General features: G+C 49.2%; 1 protein-coding gene across 1 annotated transcript; it reads left to right on the forward strand.

Annotated features, from left to right (window-relative positions):
- Positions 1 to 566: 566 nt before the first annotated feature.
- PIM1 (Pim-1 proto-oncogene, serine/threonine kinase) lies at positions 567 to 5938 on the forward strand. Its single transcript, XM_054492427.1, has 6 exons — positions 567 to 1144; positions 1261 to 1367; positions 1470 to 1520; positions 1614 to 1980; positions 3508 to 3684; positions 4443 to 5938. The coding sequence occupies exons 1-6, from the start codon at positions 1063 to 1065 to the stop codon at positions 4598 to 4600; spliced, it is 942 nt and encodes a 313-aa protein (XP_054348402.1). The 5' UTR covers positions 567 to 1062; the 3' UTR covers positions 4601 to 5938.
- The last annotated feature ends 10662 nt before the right edge of the window (positions 5939 to 16600 follow it).

A 16600-nucleotide genomic window follows, 5' to 3' on the forward strand; every position in this document is an offset into this window, starting at 1 on the left:
GTCTCGGGTCTGAGTCACACAGAAAGACCACCCTCGTCGGCAACCCCACACACAGTCCGACACCCGGCGCGCCGGCCTCCCCGCCTGACACACCAACGCCCGTCGTCTCCGCGCAACTTGTTATGCTCCGGCTCGAGCCCTTGACCCAAAAACCGCAGCGAAACGGAGAGCCGCAGAGCCGGCCTCGGGCGGCCTTTGATGGCTTTGTTATTGTTTGGGTTTGAATCGATACGCCCCTCCCCATCCTTCCTCCCTCGCGGCCCTACACCCAGCTCCCGCCTCCCCTCACGCCCCGCGCCCCTCCCCCTCCATTTTGGCGCCTTTTCCTTCCCGCCACGTCGTGGCGGCGTAGAGACCATTCTGACCGCGAGAGCGGGGCGGGGCGGGGGCGGGGCGCGCCGAGTTATGCAGATCAATCGGCCTCTGGTTGGCTGGAGATGCGCTGGTGGGGGCGGGAACGGGGCGCGGCCACGGAGCGCGCGGGGCGGGGGCCGAGGGGAGTCGCCCAGTCCCGCCGCTTCCCCACCCCCTCTCCTCCCTCGGCCGGCCCGGCAGCCCTGCTCCCCGCCTTGGCCTCCCGGAGAGGCCCCGCCCCGTCCCCGCCCGCCGCGCCCTCCCCGCGCGCCCTCCCCGCCGGCGCGCTCCTCCCCTTTACTCCTGGCTGCGGAGCGAGCCGGGCGTCTGCTGCAGCGGCCGCGGTGGCTGAGGAGGCCCGAAAGGAGTCGGTGGCAGCGGCGGCGGCGGGACCGGCAGCAGCAGCAGCAGCAGCAGCCACTAGCCTCCTGCCCCGCTGCGCTGCCGCACGAGCCCCACTAGCTGCTCACCCCGCAGCTCTCAGCGCTGCCCGACCCCGCTGGCGCGCCCTCCCGCCGCCAGTCCCGGCAGCGCCCTCAGTTGTCCTCCGACTCGCCCTCGGCCTTCCGCGCCAGCCGCAGCCACAGCCGCAACGCCACCCGCAGCCACAGCCACAGCCCCAGGCATAGCCTTCGGCACAGCCCCGGCTCCGGCTCCTGCTGCAGCTCCTCTGGGCACCGTCCCTGCGCCGACATCCTGGAGGTTGGGATGCTCTTGTCCAAAATCAACTCGCTTGCCCACCTGCGCGCCGCGCCCTGCAACGACCTGCACGCCACCAAGCTGGCGCCCGGTGAGAGCACCCCCCCGCCTCCGGCCCGGGGATGCGGGGCGGCGGCGGGATCTCCTGGGTGGGGAGCTGGCGGCTCGCGGGCCGGCACTGAGTACCCGTGCCTCCCCCTTTCCTAGGCAAGGAGAAGGAGCCCCTGGAGTCGCAGTACCAGGTGGGCCCGCTACTGGGCAGCGGCGGCTTCGGCTCGGTCTACTCAGGCATCCGCGTCTCCGACAACTTGCCGGTGAGTGGGCGCCCTGCGGTGGGGAGGGCGCGCCGGGCGGGGGGCGCACGGGCGTGCTTTAGCCCGGACGAGGGGACCTGACGGAGACTCTGGGGCTTCCAGGTGGCCATCAAACACGTGGAGAAGGACCGGATTTCCGATTGGGGAGAGCTGGTGAGTGCCCTGCAGGAGCGACCCCCAGGATGAGTGGGTAGGGTGAGGGGCGCCCCCGACTCCCGCCCTAATGCGGCCCCCTCGCCCCTGCAGCCTAATGGCACTCGAGTGCCCATGGAAGTGGTCCTGCTGAAGAAGGTGAGCTCGGGTTTCTCCGGCGTCATTAGGCTCCTGGACTGGTTCGAGAGGCCCGACAGTTTCGTCCTGATCCTGGAGAGGCCCGAGCCGGTGCAAGATCTCTTCGACTTTATCACGGAAAGGGGGGCCTTGCAAGAGGAGCTGGCCCGCAGCTTCTTCTGGCAGGTGCTGGAGGCCGTGCGGCACTGCCACAACTGCGGGGTGCTCCACCGCGACATCAAGGACGAAAACATCCTTATCGACCTCAATCGCGGCGAGCTCAAGCTCATCGACTTCGGGTCGGGGGCGCTGCTCAAGGACACCGTCTACACGGACTTCGATGGTGAGCCAGGCCCGGGAGGGAGCTGCCCAGGTGACTCGGCCCGGCCCGGCCCGGCCCGGCCCGGCCCAGCCCGGAGGCCTCGGCCAGTCTCCCGCGCCAGCCTTTTGTAAAGGTCATTGGGCCGCCTGGCTCGATGCTAGCCGGGGTGGGACGCAGGAGAGCCTCCCAGCGTAGTAAAGCCGGGGATTTTCAGCCAGCTGAACCTGTAATGTTTCTGGCATGATTTTATTCTCCAAGTGGAATTCAGTTAGTTCCAGGCTTTCCCGATGAATAAGAGGTTGTGGGCAACCGGCGGTAGCCCAGATTTTTCTAAGTCTGACCCAGTTTCCCCGCCAGTAAAAGGATGGGGGCGGGGGAAGAGGTGGAAATTGATGCCGGTTTTGTAATTTTTGTTTTGTTTTATAAGGGAGTTAGTTTTCTGTATGGTAGTTTTAGAGCTGCAGTTATTTCCTCCTTTCTGATCTAGGGAAGGTTAAGGAATAGGAACTATACTATTACTGGTGGCTTTTTTTTTTTTTTTTTTTTTTTTAGTGTTATGGGGTGAGAGAGTCAGGAATGAATGTTGTGAAATAAGATCTGTCGCTGGTTTGAAAATTAGTTGGGTGTCTCCGCAGAGAGGATGAAAACCTATCCTAGGGAGGGGCTTGGAGCGGGTTCTTTCAGAAAAGAAGGAATGGAGAGCCTAAGATCAAAGCTGCGGAGGGTGGGTCATCATCTGAGCGGCTTAACTTAACAAACGACAGCCTTTCAAAACTTGTGACTCGGGCTTGTGGTTTATGTTTATTTGCCCTTGGAGGACGCTGGGTTGGGCTGCATTTTTTGTATTTAACAGTTAATGGCTGGCCGGGTCCTCCCATGTTTTTTCTTTCAAGTCTTTGCTGCCCCCTGGTGAGCACCAGCGGCATGGCCCCTCCTTTTTCTTTTACTACCCAAAGTTTGTAAACAGGAATCACGTGGTCTGAAACCAACCCTGCAGCTCTGTCTACCTTTCCAGTCTAGGGAGGAAAGGGTGTGGGTGTTTGCTCCTGCGCGCATCGGGTGGGGAGGAAGGCCTCCCAAAGGGCACCCTGCCTTAGGATGTTGTGCAAGCATCCTTGCTTGGATCCTGTCGGCCGTGAGAATCTCACCCGGGCTCCTGGGCAGTGGTGAATGCAGTTTAAGGATGGTCTATGAGATACCTTTCTTGGTTGTGCAGACATGCATCCCTTCATCCTTCCGCAGGCGGTCCTGCCTCACAGGGCCTCAAGTTTTGGGTCTGCGGCCAGCTGTGTTTGTTTCTTGGAGCAGTTTATAAAGAATTTCAGTTTATGATTTGGGCTAGCAGAGAGGTGGGTAATGCTTTGGGTTGGAGAGATGCCATAAGCTGCGCCTCCACTCTCCTTAGCCCAGGGGAAAAATGGAGTTCACCCAGCTCCTGAGAGAAGGGACTTTTTTTTTTAAAAAAGAAAGAGTTATATATACCGCCTAGTTTCTTTGCGCTTCTTTTTGCTAAAAGTGTGTTTTCTCTTCTATTCCTTTGGCTCCCAGGGACCCGAGTGTATAGCCCTCCAGAGTGGATCCGCTACCATCGCTACCATGGCAGGTCGGCGGCAGTCTGGTCCCTGGGGATCTTGCTATATGATATGGTGTGTGGAGATATTCCTTTCGAGCATGATGAAGAGATCATCAGGGGCCAGGTTTTCTTCAGGCAGAGGGTCTCTTCAGGTAACTGATGGAAACCCCTGGCCATGGGGTTATTGGTCTTCATGGGCTATTAGTCTTCATGGGACAGTCTTTGAAATTCTGGAGAGCTTTACTCTCCAGTAGATTCCGTGACCCTTGGCTTAGAATTGTAGGTGAGTGATTTACACTTGAGCTGGCCTCATAAATCACGTAGTTTGCACTTGAGCTTTCCTTGGGAGGTCAGAGGAAGAGCATGTGTGAGCATATTAAGAAGAAAAGACAATCTGGCTTGCCCAAAAAGTTAAAGGTACCAACACAAACCTGATAACTCCTGGCTGTTTTGCCAGAGAGTAAAAAGTTAAAAGCTCTTTTAGCATCTCCTTTAAGGCAGCAGCTCCAAATATTTTGGTACCAGTGACCTCATTGTGGGTGGTGTTCCTGTTTGTAAGTTGGTAGGTGAATTGAATCATCTCATCATGCTCAGTGGTGTCTCATCAAAATCCCTTGTCATCATCCTTCCTATTTCTGGTGAGTGGGTGTTGTGGGAAAGGTCCCCACTATTGAAGTTTGAAAACCACAGGTTTAAGAGGGGAGTCAGTTTTTAGCTGAAAGCAGACTGGAGGACCCAGATATTAGTCAATACCTTCCCATTGAAGGGTACCCAGCACAGTGTTCTAGAAAGTGCTTGGCCTCCCTGGGACCCCAGACTTGTGGGCCTCCGAGAAGCAAATGGGGAAGACCTTTGCAGTGTAAAAACAAGTTGAGTCATTCATAACCTCTGTCTATCCTCCTTTCTGCAGAATGTCAGCATCTCATTAGATGGTGCTTGGCCCTGAGACCATCAGATAGGCCAACCTTCGAAGAAATCCAGAACCATCCATGGATGCAAGATGTTCTCCTGCCCCAGGAAACTGCTGAGATCCACCTCCACAGCCTGTCGCCGGGGCCCAGCAAATAGCAGCCTTTCTGGCAGGTCCTCCCCTCTCTGTCAGATGCCCAAGGGAGGGGAAACTTCTGTCTCCAGCTTCCCGAGTACCAGTGACACTTCTCGCCAAGCAGGACAGTGCTTGATACAGGAACAACATTTACAACTCATTCCAGATCCTAGGCCTCTGGAGGCTGCCTCCCAACAGTGGGGAAGAGAGACTCTCCAGGGGTCCTAGGCCTCAACTCCTCCCATAGATACTCTCTCTTTCTCATAGGTGTCCAGCATTGCTGGACTCTGAAATATCCCGGGGGTGGGGGGTGGGGGTGGGTCAGAACCCTGCCATGGAACTGTTTCCTTCATCACGAGTTCTGCTGAATGCCGCGATGGGTCACGTAGGGGGGAAACAGGTTGGGATGGGATAGGACTAGCACCATTTTAAGTCCCTGTCACCTCTTCCGACTCTTTCTGAGTGCCTTCTGTGGGGACTCCGGCTGTGCTGGGAGAAATACTTGAACTTGCCTCTTTTACCTGCTGCTTCTCCAAAAATCTGCCTGGGTTTGGTTCCCTATTTTTCTCTCCTGTCCTCCCTCACCCTCTCTTTCATATGAAAGGTGCCATGGAAGAGGCTACAGGGCCAAACGCTGAGCCACCTGCCCTTTTTTCTGCCTCCTTTAGTAAAACTCCGAGTGAACTGGTCTTCCTTTTTGGTTTTTACTTAACTGTTTCAAAGCCGAGACCTCACACACACACAAAATGCACAAACAATGCAATCGACAGAAAAGCTGTAAATGTGTGTATAGTTGGCATGGTAGTATACAAAAAGATTGTAGTTGATCTAATTTTTAAGAAATTTTGCCTTTAAGTTATTTTACCTGTTTTTGTTTCTTGTTTTGAAAGATGCGCATTCTAACCTGGAGGTCAACCTTATGTATTTATTTATTTATTTATTTGGTTCCCTTCCTGTTCCAAGCTTCCATAGCTGCTGCCCTAGTTTTCTTTCCTCCTTTCCTCCTCTGACTCGGGGACCTTTTGGGGGAGGGCTGCGACGCTTGCTCTGTTTGTGGGGTGACGGGACTCAGGCGGGACAGTGCTGCAGCTCCCTGACTTCTGTGGGGCCCCTCACCTACTTCCCCAGGTGGGTCCTGGCTCCGTGGGTGGTGGGGAGGGGCATTGCTGACTGTGTATATAGGATAATTAATGAAAAGCAGTTCTGGATGGTGTGCCTTCCAGATCCTCTCTGGGGCTGTGTTTTGAGCAGCAGGTAGCCTGCTGGTTTTATCTGAGTGAAATACTGTACAGGGGAATAAAAGAGATCTTATTTTTTTTTTTTATACTTGGCGTTTTTTGAATAAAAACCTTTTGTCTTAACTCGTGGCTTCTTCTAATCGTTGTCTGTGCAGAGGCATTGCTAACCTGCATTTATTGAGCATTTGGTAAGTGCCAAAGAATTGTAGGAGGAGAAAGGGATTTTCAGCCTAAATCGGGCTTCTTTCAACATTAGGATTTCTGGGATAGTCACTTTCCCGAAACGAATGTATGGTCAAGGGGTAGGACCAGTATTGTCAAGATTTGGGCAATATCTGGCATGGGGGGCCTAGTAAAATAACCTTTTCCAAATTAAAATTTTAAAGCTATGCAAATAGGATAGATGTGACAATTTTCAAGTGTTCAATAGCCATTTATGGGTAGTGGCCACCTCATATAAAACATCATTGCAGAAAGTTCTATTGGACAGGGCTGATCTAGAGATAACAAATACATACCTATTACCAAACTAACCATTGAAGCTTTTATCAGTTGTCTCCCACTGATAGTAAAACATTTTGAGCATGTCCCCTTGGTACATGTTAAGTTTATTGAAAAACTATTGCCTATATTACTCTTGGTTCCTGATTCAAGTTTCCTTCACCTTTAGTGTGAGGTTTAGTTTTTTTGTTTTTTTTTTTGAGACTGAGTTTCTGTCGCCCAGGCTGGACCAGCTGGCCACTGCCAGTGGCACGATCTCGGCTCACTGCAACTTTCACTTCCCGGGTTCAAGCAATTCTGCCTCAGCCTCCTGAGTAGCTGGGATTACAGGCGCCCGCTGCCATGCCCGGCTAATTTTTGTATTTTAGTAGAGACAGGGTTTTACCATGTTGGCCAGGCTGGTCTCGAGCTCCTTGACCTTGTGATCCACCTGCTTCAGCCACCCAAAGTGCTAGGATTACAGATGTGAGCCATCGTGCTCCGCAGCCTTTTTTTTTTTTTTTTTTTTTTTTGAGATGGAGTCTTGCTCTGTCGCCCAGGCTGGGGTGCAGTGGCACAATCTAGGCTCATTGCAAGCTCCGCCTCCCGGGTTTTAAGTGATTATCCTGTCTCAGCCTCCCGAGAAGTTGGGATTACAGGCATTCGCCACCACGCCAGCTAATTTTGTATTAGTAGATAACGGGGTCTCGCCATGTTGGCCAGGCCGGTCTGGAACTCCTGACTTCAAATGATCTGCCTGCCTTGGCCTCCCAAAGTGCTGGGATTACAGGCATGGGCCACCGTGCCTGGCCTAGTCTTTAACAATAGTATAATTTATTATGCAGCATAGAAAAAATAATAGAACACTGTGGTGACACTAAAGTGACCAGATAAGACCCGGTCTACAAAAAATAAGTAAAAATTAGCTGAGCGTGGTGGCATACACCTGTAGTCCTAGCTATGCAGGAGGCTGAGGCAGGAGGATCGCTTGAACCCAGGAGCTCCAAGGTTGCAGTGAGTTATGATCACGCTATTGCACTCCAGCCTGGGCAACAGGTAACCCCACTTAAAACACACACACACACACACACACACACACACTAGTGGATGGGTAGAAATGTGAGTTTGACTTAAGGTTTCCCCCTCTGATGTGTTTGACAAAGGGCTAATATTGGGAGTAGGTGAAATGTTAGCTCTGCAATTTTCTTACTGCTTATTCTTGAATAATTAGTATTTTTAGTCCATGGTTTCTTTGCAGGGCTCTGTTTAATAGGCCCTTTGTCCATTTTGTGTGAGTTTAGTTAAACTGGATGGCAAGACCCATGAATCCACTTTGTACGTGTGGCCTGAATACATCCTGATATTTTGAAAGCACACTGGAGTGCCATTGTCAATTCATATATTAAGTATTGGTAAATGTTGGTTTCTTGTTTCTTTATAAATATCCACAGTTATAATACTCTCTTCCTGGGGGTCATCATGCTCCCAACCCTCAATGCATCCACACACCCTTTGGACACTGGCCCATATACACCCTCCAGGTTGCTGGAGGGTGCAGACCATAATACCCCTCACTCCTCATTGGGTTCTGGTGTATGTCTACCCTTAAGCTTAGACTAGATCCCATACCTCAGCTCAGCCCCCATGTGGCTATAAAGAGGAAGGAAGGATGTCTTGGTTCTGGGGGGCTGATTTTCTGAGGTTCCCCTTTTCTCTAATCTCTCCCATCCCCCACACAACATACACACACTACCAACATCTTGGAGCCTGAGGGTTGCATGCTTCATCCTTTCCAGTAAAGCTGACACTTGGATAATTAAAAGTTGCCGCAAACTATTAACGAAATCAGGCAAGGCCCCACCCTTCTCTTTCTCGAAGTGAGTTTCTGGCAGTTTCCCCATCTAATGAGACTGCTGCGGGGGGAATGGAAGAAAGTATCTCTGAATAAAGACAGATCGTGCTCCTGTTGGGTGCAAGATATTAAGAGTTTTAGGGGGAGGGTGAAAGGTCATATTTAGTCTCTTCTCAGGGGCAGCTTGACATCTAGCATGGAAAGGGAATCAGATAACTAATAAGTCCGCGGGGGATCAATGTCACGGCCAGAGGAATATAGAGAGCAATGGTTAAAAGCATTGACTTGGGAATCAACCTTGAGCTTACTTATCTAGAAACCTTGGGCAAGTTATTACACCCTCTAAAACTAATCTCTAAACAGAGATACTCCTGGATTGGATTATTAGGAGACTGGGTTAAATAACAGATATACTTACATACGGAAAAAATACTATCTCCCGCTTATGGATGCATACATATGTAGTAAAAGTACAAAGAAGTACAGGGTGGGGTAGGGTGTGGTAGTTCACACCCATAATCCCAGCACTTTGGGAAGCCAAGGAGGGAGGATCACTTGAGCCCAGGAGTTTGAGACTAGCCTGGCCAACATGACAAAACCCCATCTCTACAAAAAAATAGAAGCATTAGCCAGACGTGGTGGTGCATGCTGTAGTCCCAGCTACTTGGGAGGCTGAGGTGGGAGGATCGATTGAGTCCAGGAGATGGAGGCTGCAGTGAACCAAGATGGCACCACAACATTCTAGCTTGGGTGAAAGAGCGAGACCCTGTCTCAAAAAACAAACAAACAAACAAACAAACAAAAAAGTACAGGGTGATAATAAATTCCCAGAGTCAGGGAAGTGGTTATTACCTTTGGGGAGAAGGGAGGGAGGTTGTGATTTGCAGAAAGAGACCTTCAACTATTTTGGCAATGCTTTATTCCATAAACTAGATGGTAGGAGTAAGGTGTTTGTATTATTCTTTTCAACTTTTGGGTTGTTTTAAATGTTTTATGATAAACTTTATTTTTAAAAATTTTTTTCTGGCTGGGCGCGGTGGCTCACACCTGTAATCCCAGCACTTTGGGAGGCTGAGGCGGGCGGATCACAAGGTCAGGAGATCGACACCATCCTGGCTAACACAGTGAAACCCCATCTCTACTAAAAATACAAAAACTTAGCCACGCGTGGTGGCACGTGCCCATAGTCCCAGCTACCCAGGAGGCTGAGGCAAGAGAATCGCTTGAACCCAGGAGGCGGAGGTTGCAGTGAGCTGAGATAGCTAGCCACTGCACTCCAGCCTGGGCGCCAGAGTGAGACTCTGTCTCAAAAAAAAAATTTTTTTTTCTTTGTTCTTTCTTTTTAAAAATTTATTTATTTATTTTAGCCGGGCGCGGTGGCTCATGCCTATAATCCCAGCACTTTAGGAGGCTGAGGCATGCAGATCATCTGAGGTCAGGAGTTCGAGACCAGCCTGACCAACATGGTGAAACCCAGTCTCTACCAAAAATACAAAATTAGCTGGGCGTGGTGGCCCATGTCTATAGTCCTAGCTACTCAGGAGGCTGAGGCAGGAGAATCACTTGAACCCAGGAGGTGGAGGCTGCAGTGAGCCACGATCACGTACAGTCTGGGCGACAGAGCGAAACTCTGTCTCAAAAAAAAAAAAAAAAAAATATATATATATATATATATATAAAATTTATTTATTTTGAGAGAGGGTCTCAGTCTGCCACCCAGACTGGAGTGCAGTCGCGTAATCTCAGTTCACTGCAACCTCCACTTCCTGGGTTCAAGCGATTCTCGTGCCTCAGCCTCCCAAATAGCTGAGACTACAAGCGTGTGCTACCACACCTGTCTACTTTTTGTATTGTTAGTAGAGATGGGGTTTCACCACGTTTGCCAGTCTAGTCTTGAACTCCTGATCTCAAGTGATCCATCTGCCTTGGCTTCCCAAAGTGCTGGGATTACAGGTGTGAGCCACTGCACCCGGTCCATTTTTTTTTTTTTTTCATTTGAGAGACAGATTTTTGCTCTGTATCCCAGGCTGGAGTGCAGAGGCGTGAACTTGGCTCACGGCAACCTCTGCCTCCCAGGTTCAAGCGATTCCCCTGCCTCAGCCTCCCAAGTAGCTGGGATTACAGGGACCTGCCGCGATGCTCGGCTAATTTTTGTATTTTCAGTAGAGATGGGGTTTCATCTTCTTGGCCAGGCTGGTGTCAAACTCCTGACCTCAGGTGATCCGTCCACCTCGGCCTCCCAAAGTGCTGGGATTACAGGCATGAGCCACTGTGCTCAGCCTTTAACTTTTTCTTTTAATTGAGACAGGGTCTCACTATGTTGCTCAGGCTAATCTTTAATTCCTGGCCTCAAGTGATCCTCCCTCCTTGGCCTCCCAAAGTGCTGTGATTACAGGTGTGGAATATCATGCCCAGCCTATGATAAGCTTTTAAAAGTGATGAATATATTTGTGCTTATCATGTAGGAGGCAGCAGATGGAGTTATTACTGCCCTTGGCTGAGGTGATCTGTGAAGGCTTCAAAGAGGAGGTGGCATTTCACCTGGATTTTGATGGATGGAGCCTCAGCCTGTTTCCCTGTAAAATAGGCACCAAACATGCAGATGCAGCAGAGAAATCTGGGTATGCTAAATGTTTTTCCCCCACTAGACCAGGAATCAGCAAACTATGGCCTGCTGCCTGAACTGGTCCCTATAGTGTTTTTGTATGGCTTTCAAGCTAAGACTAGATTTTACATTTTTAAATAGTTGAAAATCAATCAAATGAAGAATAATATGTGGTGATATGTAAAAATTATATAATAATTGGCTGGGTATACTGGCTCATGCCTATAATCCCAGCACTTTGGGAGGCCGAGGTGGGAGGATTGCTTGAGGCCAAGAGTTCCTGACCAGCTTGGGCAACCTAGTAAGACTTCCAACTCTACAAAAAATAAATAAAAATTAGTCAGGCATGATGGCCTAGCTACTTGGGAGGCTGAGACAGGAGGATCACGTGAGCCCAGGAGTTTGAGGTTGCAGTGAGTTATAATCGCACTACTGCGCTCCAGCACTCCAGCCTGGTTGACAGAGCAAGACTCTATCTCTAAAAGAAAAAAAAAAAAAAAAAGAGGCCAGGTATGGTGGCTCATACCTGTAATCCCAGCACTTTGGGAGGCTTAGGTGGGCGGATCACCTGAGATCAGGAGTTCGAGACCAGCCTGGCCAACATGGTGAGACCCCTGTATCTACAAAAAATACAAAAATCAGCCCAGTGTGGTGGTGCACACCTGTAATCCCAGCTACCAGGGAGGCTGAGGCAGGAGAACTGTTTAAACCCACAAGGTAGAGTTTGCAGTGAGCCAAGATTTCTCCATTGCATGCCAGCCTGGGCAACAGAGCGAGACTACATTTAAAAAAAAAAAAAAAAATATATATATATATATACACACACACACACACACTTGTACACACATATACAACTTGTCTGTGTTCATAAATAAATCTTGTCCATTTACATATTGTCTATGGCTGCATTTGTGATACGATGGCAGAGTTGAGTAGTTAAGACACTCAGTATGGCTGGCGAAGCTGAAAACATTTACTATCTTGTCCTTTACAGAGAAATTTGCTAATCTCTACACTAGATTATGGTCCCATTGACTCGTTTTTTGGGGTTTTTTTTGAGACAGGGTCTTGCTCTGTTGTCCAGGCTGGAGTGCAGTGGCTCGATCAGGGCTCACTGCAGACTTGACTTTCCAGGCTTAAGCAATCCTCCCACCTCAGCCTCCTGAGTAGCTGTGACTACAGGTGGGCACCACTGTGCCCAGCTAGTTTGTTTTTTTGTTTGTCTGTTTGTCTTGAGACAGGGTCTTGCAATGTTGCCCAGGCTGGAGTGCAGTGGTGCGATCACGACACACTGCAACCTCAACCTCCTGAGCTCAAGTAATCCTCCTGCCACTGCCTCCCAAAGTGCTGGGGTTACAGGCATGAGCCATTGTGCCTGGTCTGAACTACATCTTTGATAACTCTTTTTTTTTTGAGATGGAGTCTCGCTCTGTCCCCAGTCTAGAGTGCAGTGGCATGATCTCGGCTCACTGCAACCTCCACCTCCTGGTTCAAACATTCTCCTGCCTCAGCCTCCCAAGTAGCTGGGACTACAGGCGCCTGCCACCATGCCTGGCTAATTTTTGTTTTTGTTTTGTTTTGTTTTGTTTTGAGACGGAGTCTTGCTCTGTCACCCAGGCTGGAGGGCAGTGGCACAATCTCGGCTCACTGCAAGTTCAGCCTCCTGGGTTCATGCCATTCTCCTGCCTCAGCCTCCCAAGTAGCTGGGACTACAGGCACCACGCCCGGCTAATTTTTTTATTTTTTTGGTATTTTTAGTAGAGACGGAGTTTCACCATGTCGTCCAGGATGGTCTCGATCTTTTGATCTCGTGTTCTGCCCGCCTCGGCCTCCCAAAGTGCTGGGATTACAGGCATGAGCCACCACGCCAGGCCTGATAACTCTTAACCTAGTGCCAGGCACGTAGTAGTTCCTTAGTGATAATAGCTAACATGCAGTACCTACTATGTGCCCAGAACTATTCTGCATGCTTTGCGTGCATTAACTTATTTATCCTTACAACAACTCTCTATGACACTATTGGAGAGTATAGGGGGAAACACTGTTATTTGTTTTATTTTATTTTATTTTTTATTTTTATTTTATTTTATTTTTTTGAGACAGAGTCTCGCTGTATCGCCCAGGCTGGAGTGCAATGGTGCGATCTCGGCTCACTGCAATCTCTGCCTCCTGGGTTCAAGCGATTCTCCTGCCTCAGCCTTCTGAGTAGCTGGGATTACAGGTATGTGCCATCATGCCCAGCTAATTTTTGTATTTTTTTTTAGTAGAGACTGGGTTTCACCATGTTGGCCAGGCTGGTCTCAAACTCCTGACCCCAGGTGATCCACCCGTCTCGGCCTCCCAAAGTGCTAGGATTACAGGCATGAGCCACTCCGCTCGGTCTATTTTATTGTTTTAGAGATGAGGGTCTTTCTATGTTGCCCAGGCTGGCCTCAAAATCTTGGCCTCAAGCAATTCTCCTGCCTCAGCCTCCTGAGTAGCTGACTGTACAGGTACATGCCGCCTAGCCCGGCTTGATGCAGTTATGTATCCCCATTTCACAGATGGGGATAACACGTGCAGAGCAGTAAAGTATCATGTCAAAGGCCACATATTAGGTAGTGGTCAGGTCAGAATTTGGACCTAGGCCATCTGTGGTTCTATGGTCATCTGGACTCCGCGATCTTGGCTCACTGCAAACATTTGTGTGGATCAGCCACCTCAAGGTCCCTTCAGGGCCCAGGATCTGGAGGTGAGAACGGTTCTTCCCCAGACTCCAGAGTTGGGTAAGCCATTCTGTTCTGTGGAAATAGTCATTATGAACTCCTGTAAACTATCTTTCACTTGGGCCTGGCTGGGGAGGAAGAGTTGGAGGCTGAAAAGGGAGAAGAAAGGGGACCCGGGGGGGTTGGGGTGGGGCAAGGGCACATTTCTTGTAAATGTTGCTCAGCTCCTTCAACTGCTGTGCTGGTTCTTGGAAACCTTCACCACAAAAGACCTATCAAGAACAGTGTTAAAAAAGATATGGCCTCATCCCCCAGTTCATTTCCTGCCCAGCCTTGCACTACTAACCCCGATTGCCAAGAGCAAGGTTGCAGTGTCCCCTCAGCAGTGCTGTGGGAGGAAGTGCAAAAATAAGCAGAACTAGGGGCAAGCCCAGAGGACTGCCTTTATTTTTATTTATTGTAACAGGACATCCGATGTACAGAAGTGGATTCATCATAATCCTTGGCTCATCATATATTCTCATCCTTGGTCCAAGAATGGTCTTTTGTTATATATATATATAATCGGAGTCTTGTCACCCAGGCTGGTATGCAATGGCGCGATCTCGGCTCACTGTAACCTCCACCTCCCAGGTTCAAGTAATTCTCCTGGCTCAGCCTCCCAAGTAGCTGGGATTACAGGTGCCTGCCACCACGCCCAGCTAATTTTTCGTATTTTTAGTAGAGACAGGTTTCACAATGTTGGCCAGGCTGATCTCAAACTCCTGACCTCAGGTGATCCACCTGCCTCGGCCTCCCAAAGTGCTGGGATTACAGGTGTTAGCCACCGCATCCGGCCCGTTATTATTATATTTTATCATATTGGGTAGTGAACCCACCACCCAGCTCAAGAAACAGAATATTAACAATGACATCCATCTATCTATATGATCCTCTCTTAGTCCATTTCTTACCTCCCCCAGATACAACCCACTGTCCTAAATTTTGTGTTTGGCATTCTCTTACTTTATATTTTATTTATTTATTTTGAGACAGAGTCGCACTCTGTTGCTCAGGCTGGAGTGCAGTGGCATGATCTTGGCTCACTGCACCCTCTTCTTCCTGGGTTCAAGCGATTCTCCTGCCTTGGTCTCCAAAGTAGCTGAGATTACAGGCATGTGCCACCACAATTTTTGTATGTTTAGTAGAGACAGGGTTTCACCATGTTGGTCAGGCTGGTCTTGAACTCCTGTCCTCAGGTGATCTGCCCGCCTCAGCCTCCCAAAGTGCTGGGATTACAGGCATAAGCCACCACGCCTGGCCTATTTATTCATTTACTTTGAGCTTGTCACCCAGGCTGGGGTACAGTGGCACAATCGAGGCTGACTGCAGCCTCAAATTCCTGGGCTCAAGTGATCCTCCTGCCTCAGCCTCCCAAGAAGCTGAGACACAGACATGTTGCCACCACACCTTGCTAATTTTTTTTTTTTTTGAGATGGAGTCTTGCTCTGTTGCCCTGGCTGGAATGCAGTGGCGCAATCGAGGCTCATTGCAAGCTCCACCTCCTGGGTTCATGCCATTCTTCTGCCTCAGCCTCCTGAGTAGCTGGGACTACAGGTGCCCACCACCACACCTGGCTAATTTTTTTGTATTTTCTACAAAAAAATTTTCTAACAGGGTTAGAAAATTTCTAACAGGGTTTCACCATGTTAGCCAGGATGGTCTCGATCTTCTGACCTCGTGATCCGCCCACCTTAGCCTCCCAAAGTGCTGGGATTACAGGCGTGAGCCACCGCGCCCGGCCCACCTTACTAATTTTTAAATTTTTTGTAGAGATGGGTGTCTCACTATGTTGACCAAGTTGGTCTTGAATTCCTGGCCTCAAGCAATCCTCCAACCTCAGCCTCCCAAAGTGCTGGGATTACAGGCGTGACCACTGTGCCCGGCTAACTTTTAAAATTTTTTATAGAAATAGGATTTTGCAATGTTGCCCAGGCTGGTCTCAAATTTCTGGGCTCAAGTGATTCACCCGCCTCGGCCTCCCAAATTGTTGGGATTATAGATGTGAGGCACCGCACCTGGCTAACAGCATAGCAGCATTCTCTTATTTTAAAATAAAATTTTATTTTATAGGTATGTATCCCTAAATTATGTAGTATTTAGTATTTTTATTTTGTCTTATTTTATTTCATTTCATTTTTAGATGGAGTCTCATTCTGTCGGCCAGGCTGGAGTGCAGTGGTGCAATCTCAGCTCACTGCAACTTCTGCCTCCTGGGTTCAAGTGATTCTCCTGCCTCAGCCTCCAGAGTAGCTGGGATTATAAGCACGCGCCACAATGCCCTGCTATTTTTTGCATTTTTAGTAGAGATGTGGTTTCACCACGTTAGCCAGGCTGGTCTCAAACTCCTGACCTCAAGTGATCCACCAGCCTTGGCCTCCCAAAATGCTGGGATTATAGGTGTGAGCCACTTGTGACCAGCCAATTGTTTTTTAATTTTTAATTTTTGGGGTACATAGTAGGTGTAAATATTTATAGAGTACAGGAGATGTTTTGACACAGGCATGCAATGTGTAATAATCACATCATGAAGAATGGGGTATACATCTCTTGAAGCATTTATCCTTTGTGTTACAAACAATCCAATTATGCTCTTGTAGTTATTTTTAAATGTACACTTAAATTATTGTCGACTATAGTCACGTTCATTGTTTCTATTTTTTTTTTTTTTTTGTACCCATCAACCATCCTCTCTTCCCTACCAGGGTCCCACTACGTTTCCCAGCCTCTGGTTACCATTCTTCTACTCTCTGTCCATGAGGTCAATGGTTTTGATTTTTAGAATTCCCAGATAAATGAGAACATGCAATGTTTGTCTTTCTGTGCCTCGTTTATTTCACTTAACGTAATGACCTCCTATCCCATCCGTGTCGTTGCAAATGACAGGATCTCATTCTTTTTTTATGGCTGAATAGTACTCCATTGTGTATATGTACCACATTTTCTTTATCCATTCATCTGTCGATGGACACTTAGGTTGCTTCCAAATCTTGGCTATTGTGAACAGTGCTGTAACAAACATGAAAGTGCAGATATCTCTTCGACACACTGATTTCCTTTCTTTGGGGTATATACCCAGCAGTCGGATTGCTTGATCATATGAT

This window comes from Pongo pygmaeus, chromosome 5, assembly GCF_028885625.2.
Source record: "Pongo pygmaeus isolate AG05252 chromosome 5, NHGRI_mPonPyg2-v2.0_pri, whole genome shotgun sequence".
Classification (NCBI taxonomy): domain Eukaryota; kingdom Metazoa; phylum Chordata; class Mammalia; order Primates; family Hominidae; genus Pongo; species Pongo pygmaeus.

What these genes read in the sequence shown, in the direction of transcription:
- PIM1 (XM_054492427.1), top strand. Translation starts at nt 1,063, where the DNA reads ATGCTCTTGTCCAAAATCAACTCGCTTGCCCACCTGCGCGCCGCGCCC. An exon ending in CGCCACCAAGCTGGCGCCCG is followed by an intron (nt 1,145 to 1,260) that starts GTGAGAGCACCC and finishes CCCCTTTCCTAG; the next exon opens with GCAAGGAGAAGGAGCCCCTG. An exon ending in CAGGCAGAGGGTCTCTTCAG is followed by an intron (nt 3,685 to 4,442) that starts GTAACTGATGGA and finishes TCCTTTCTGCAG; the next exon opens with AATGTCAGCATCTCATTAGA.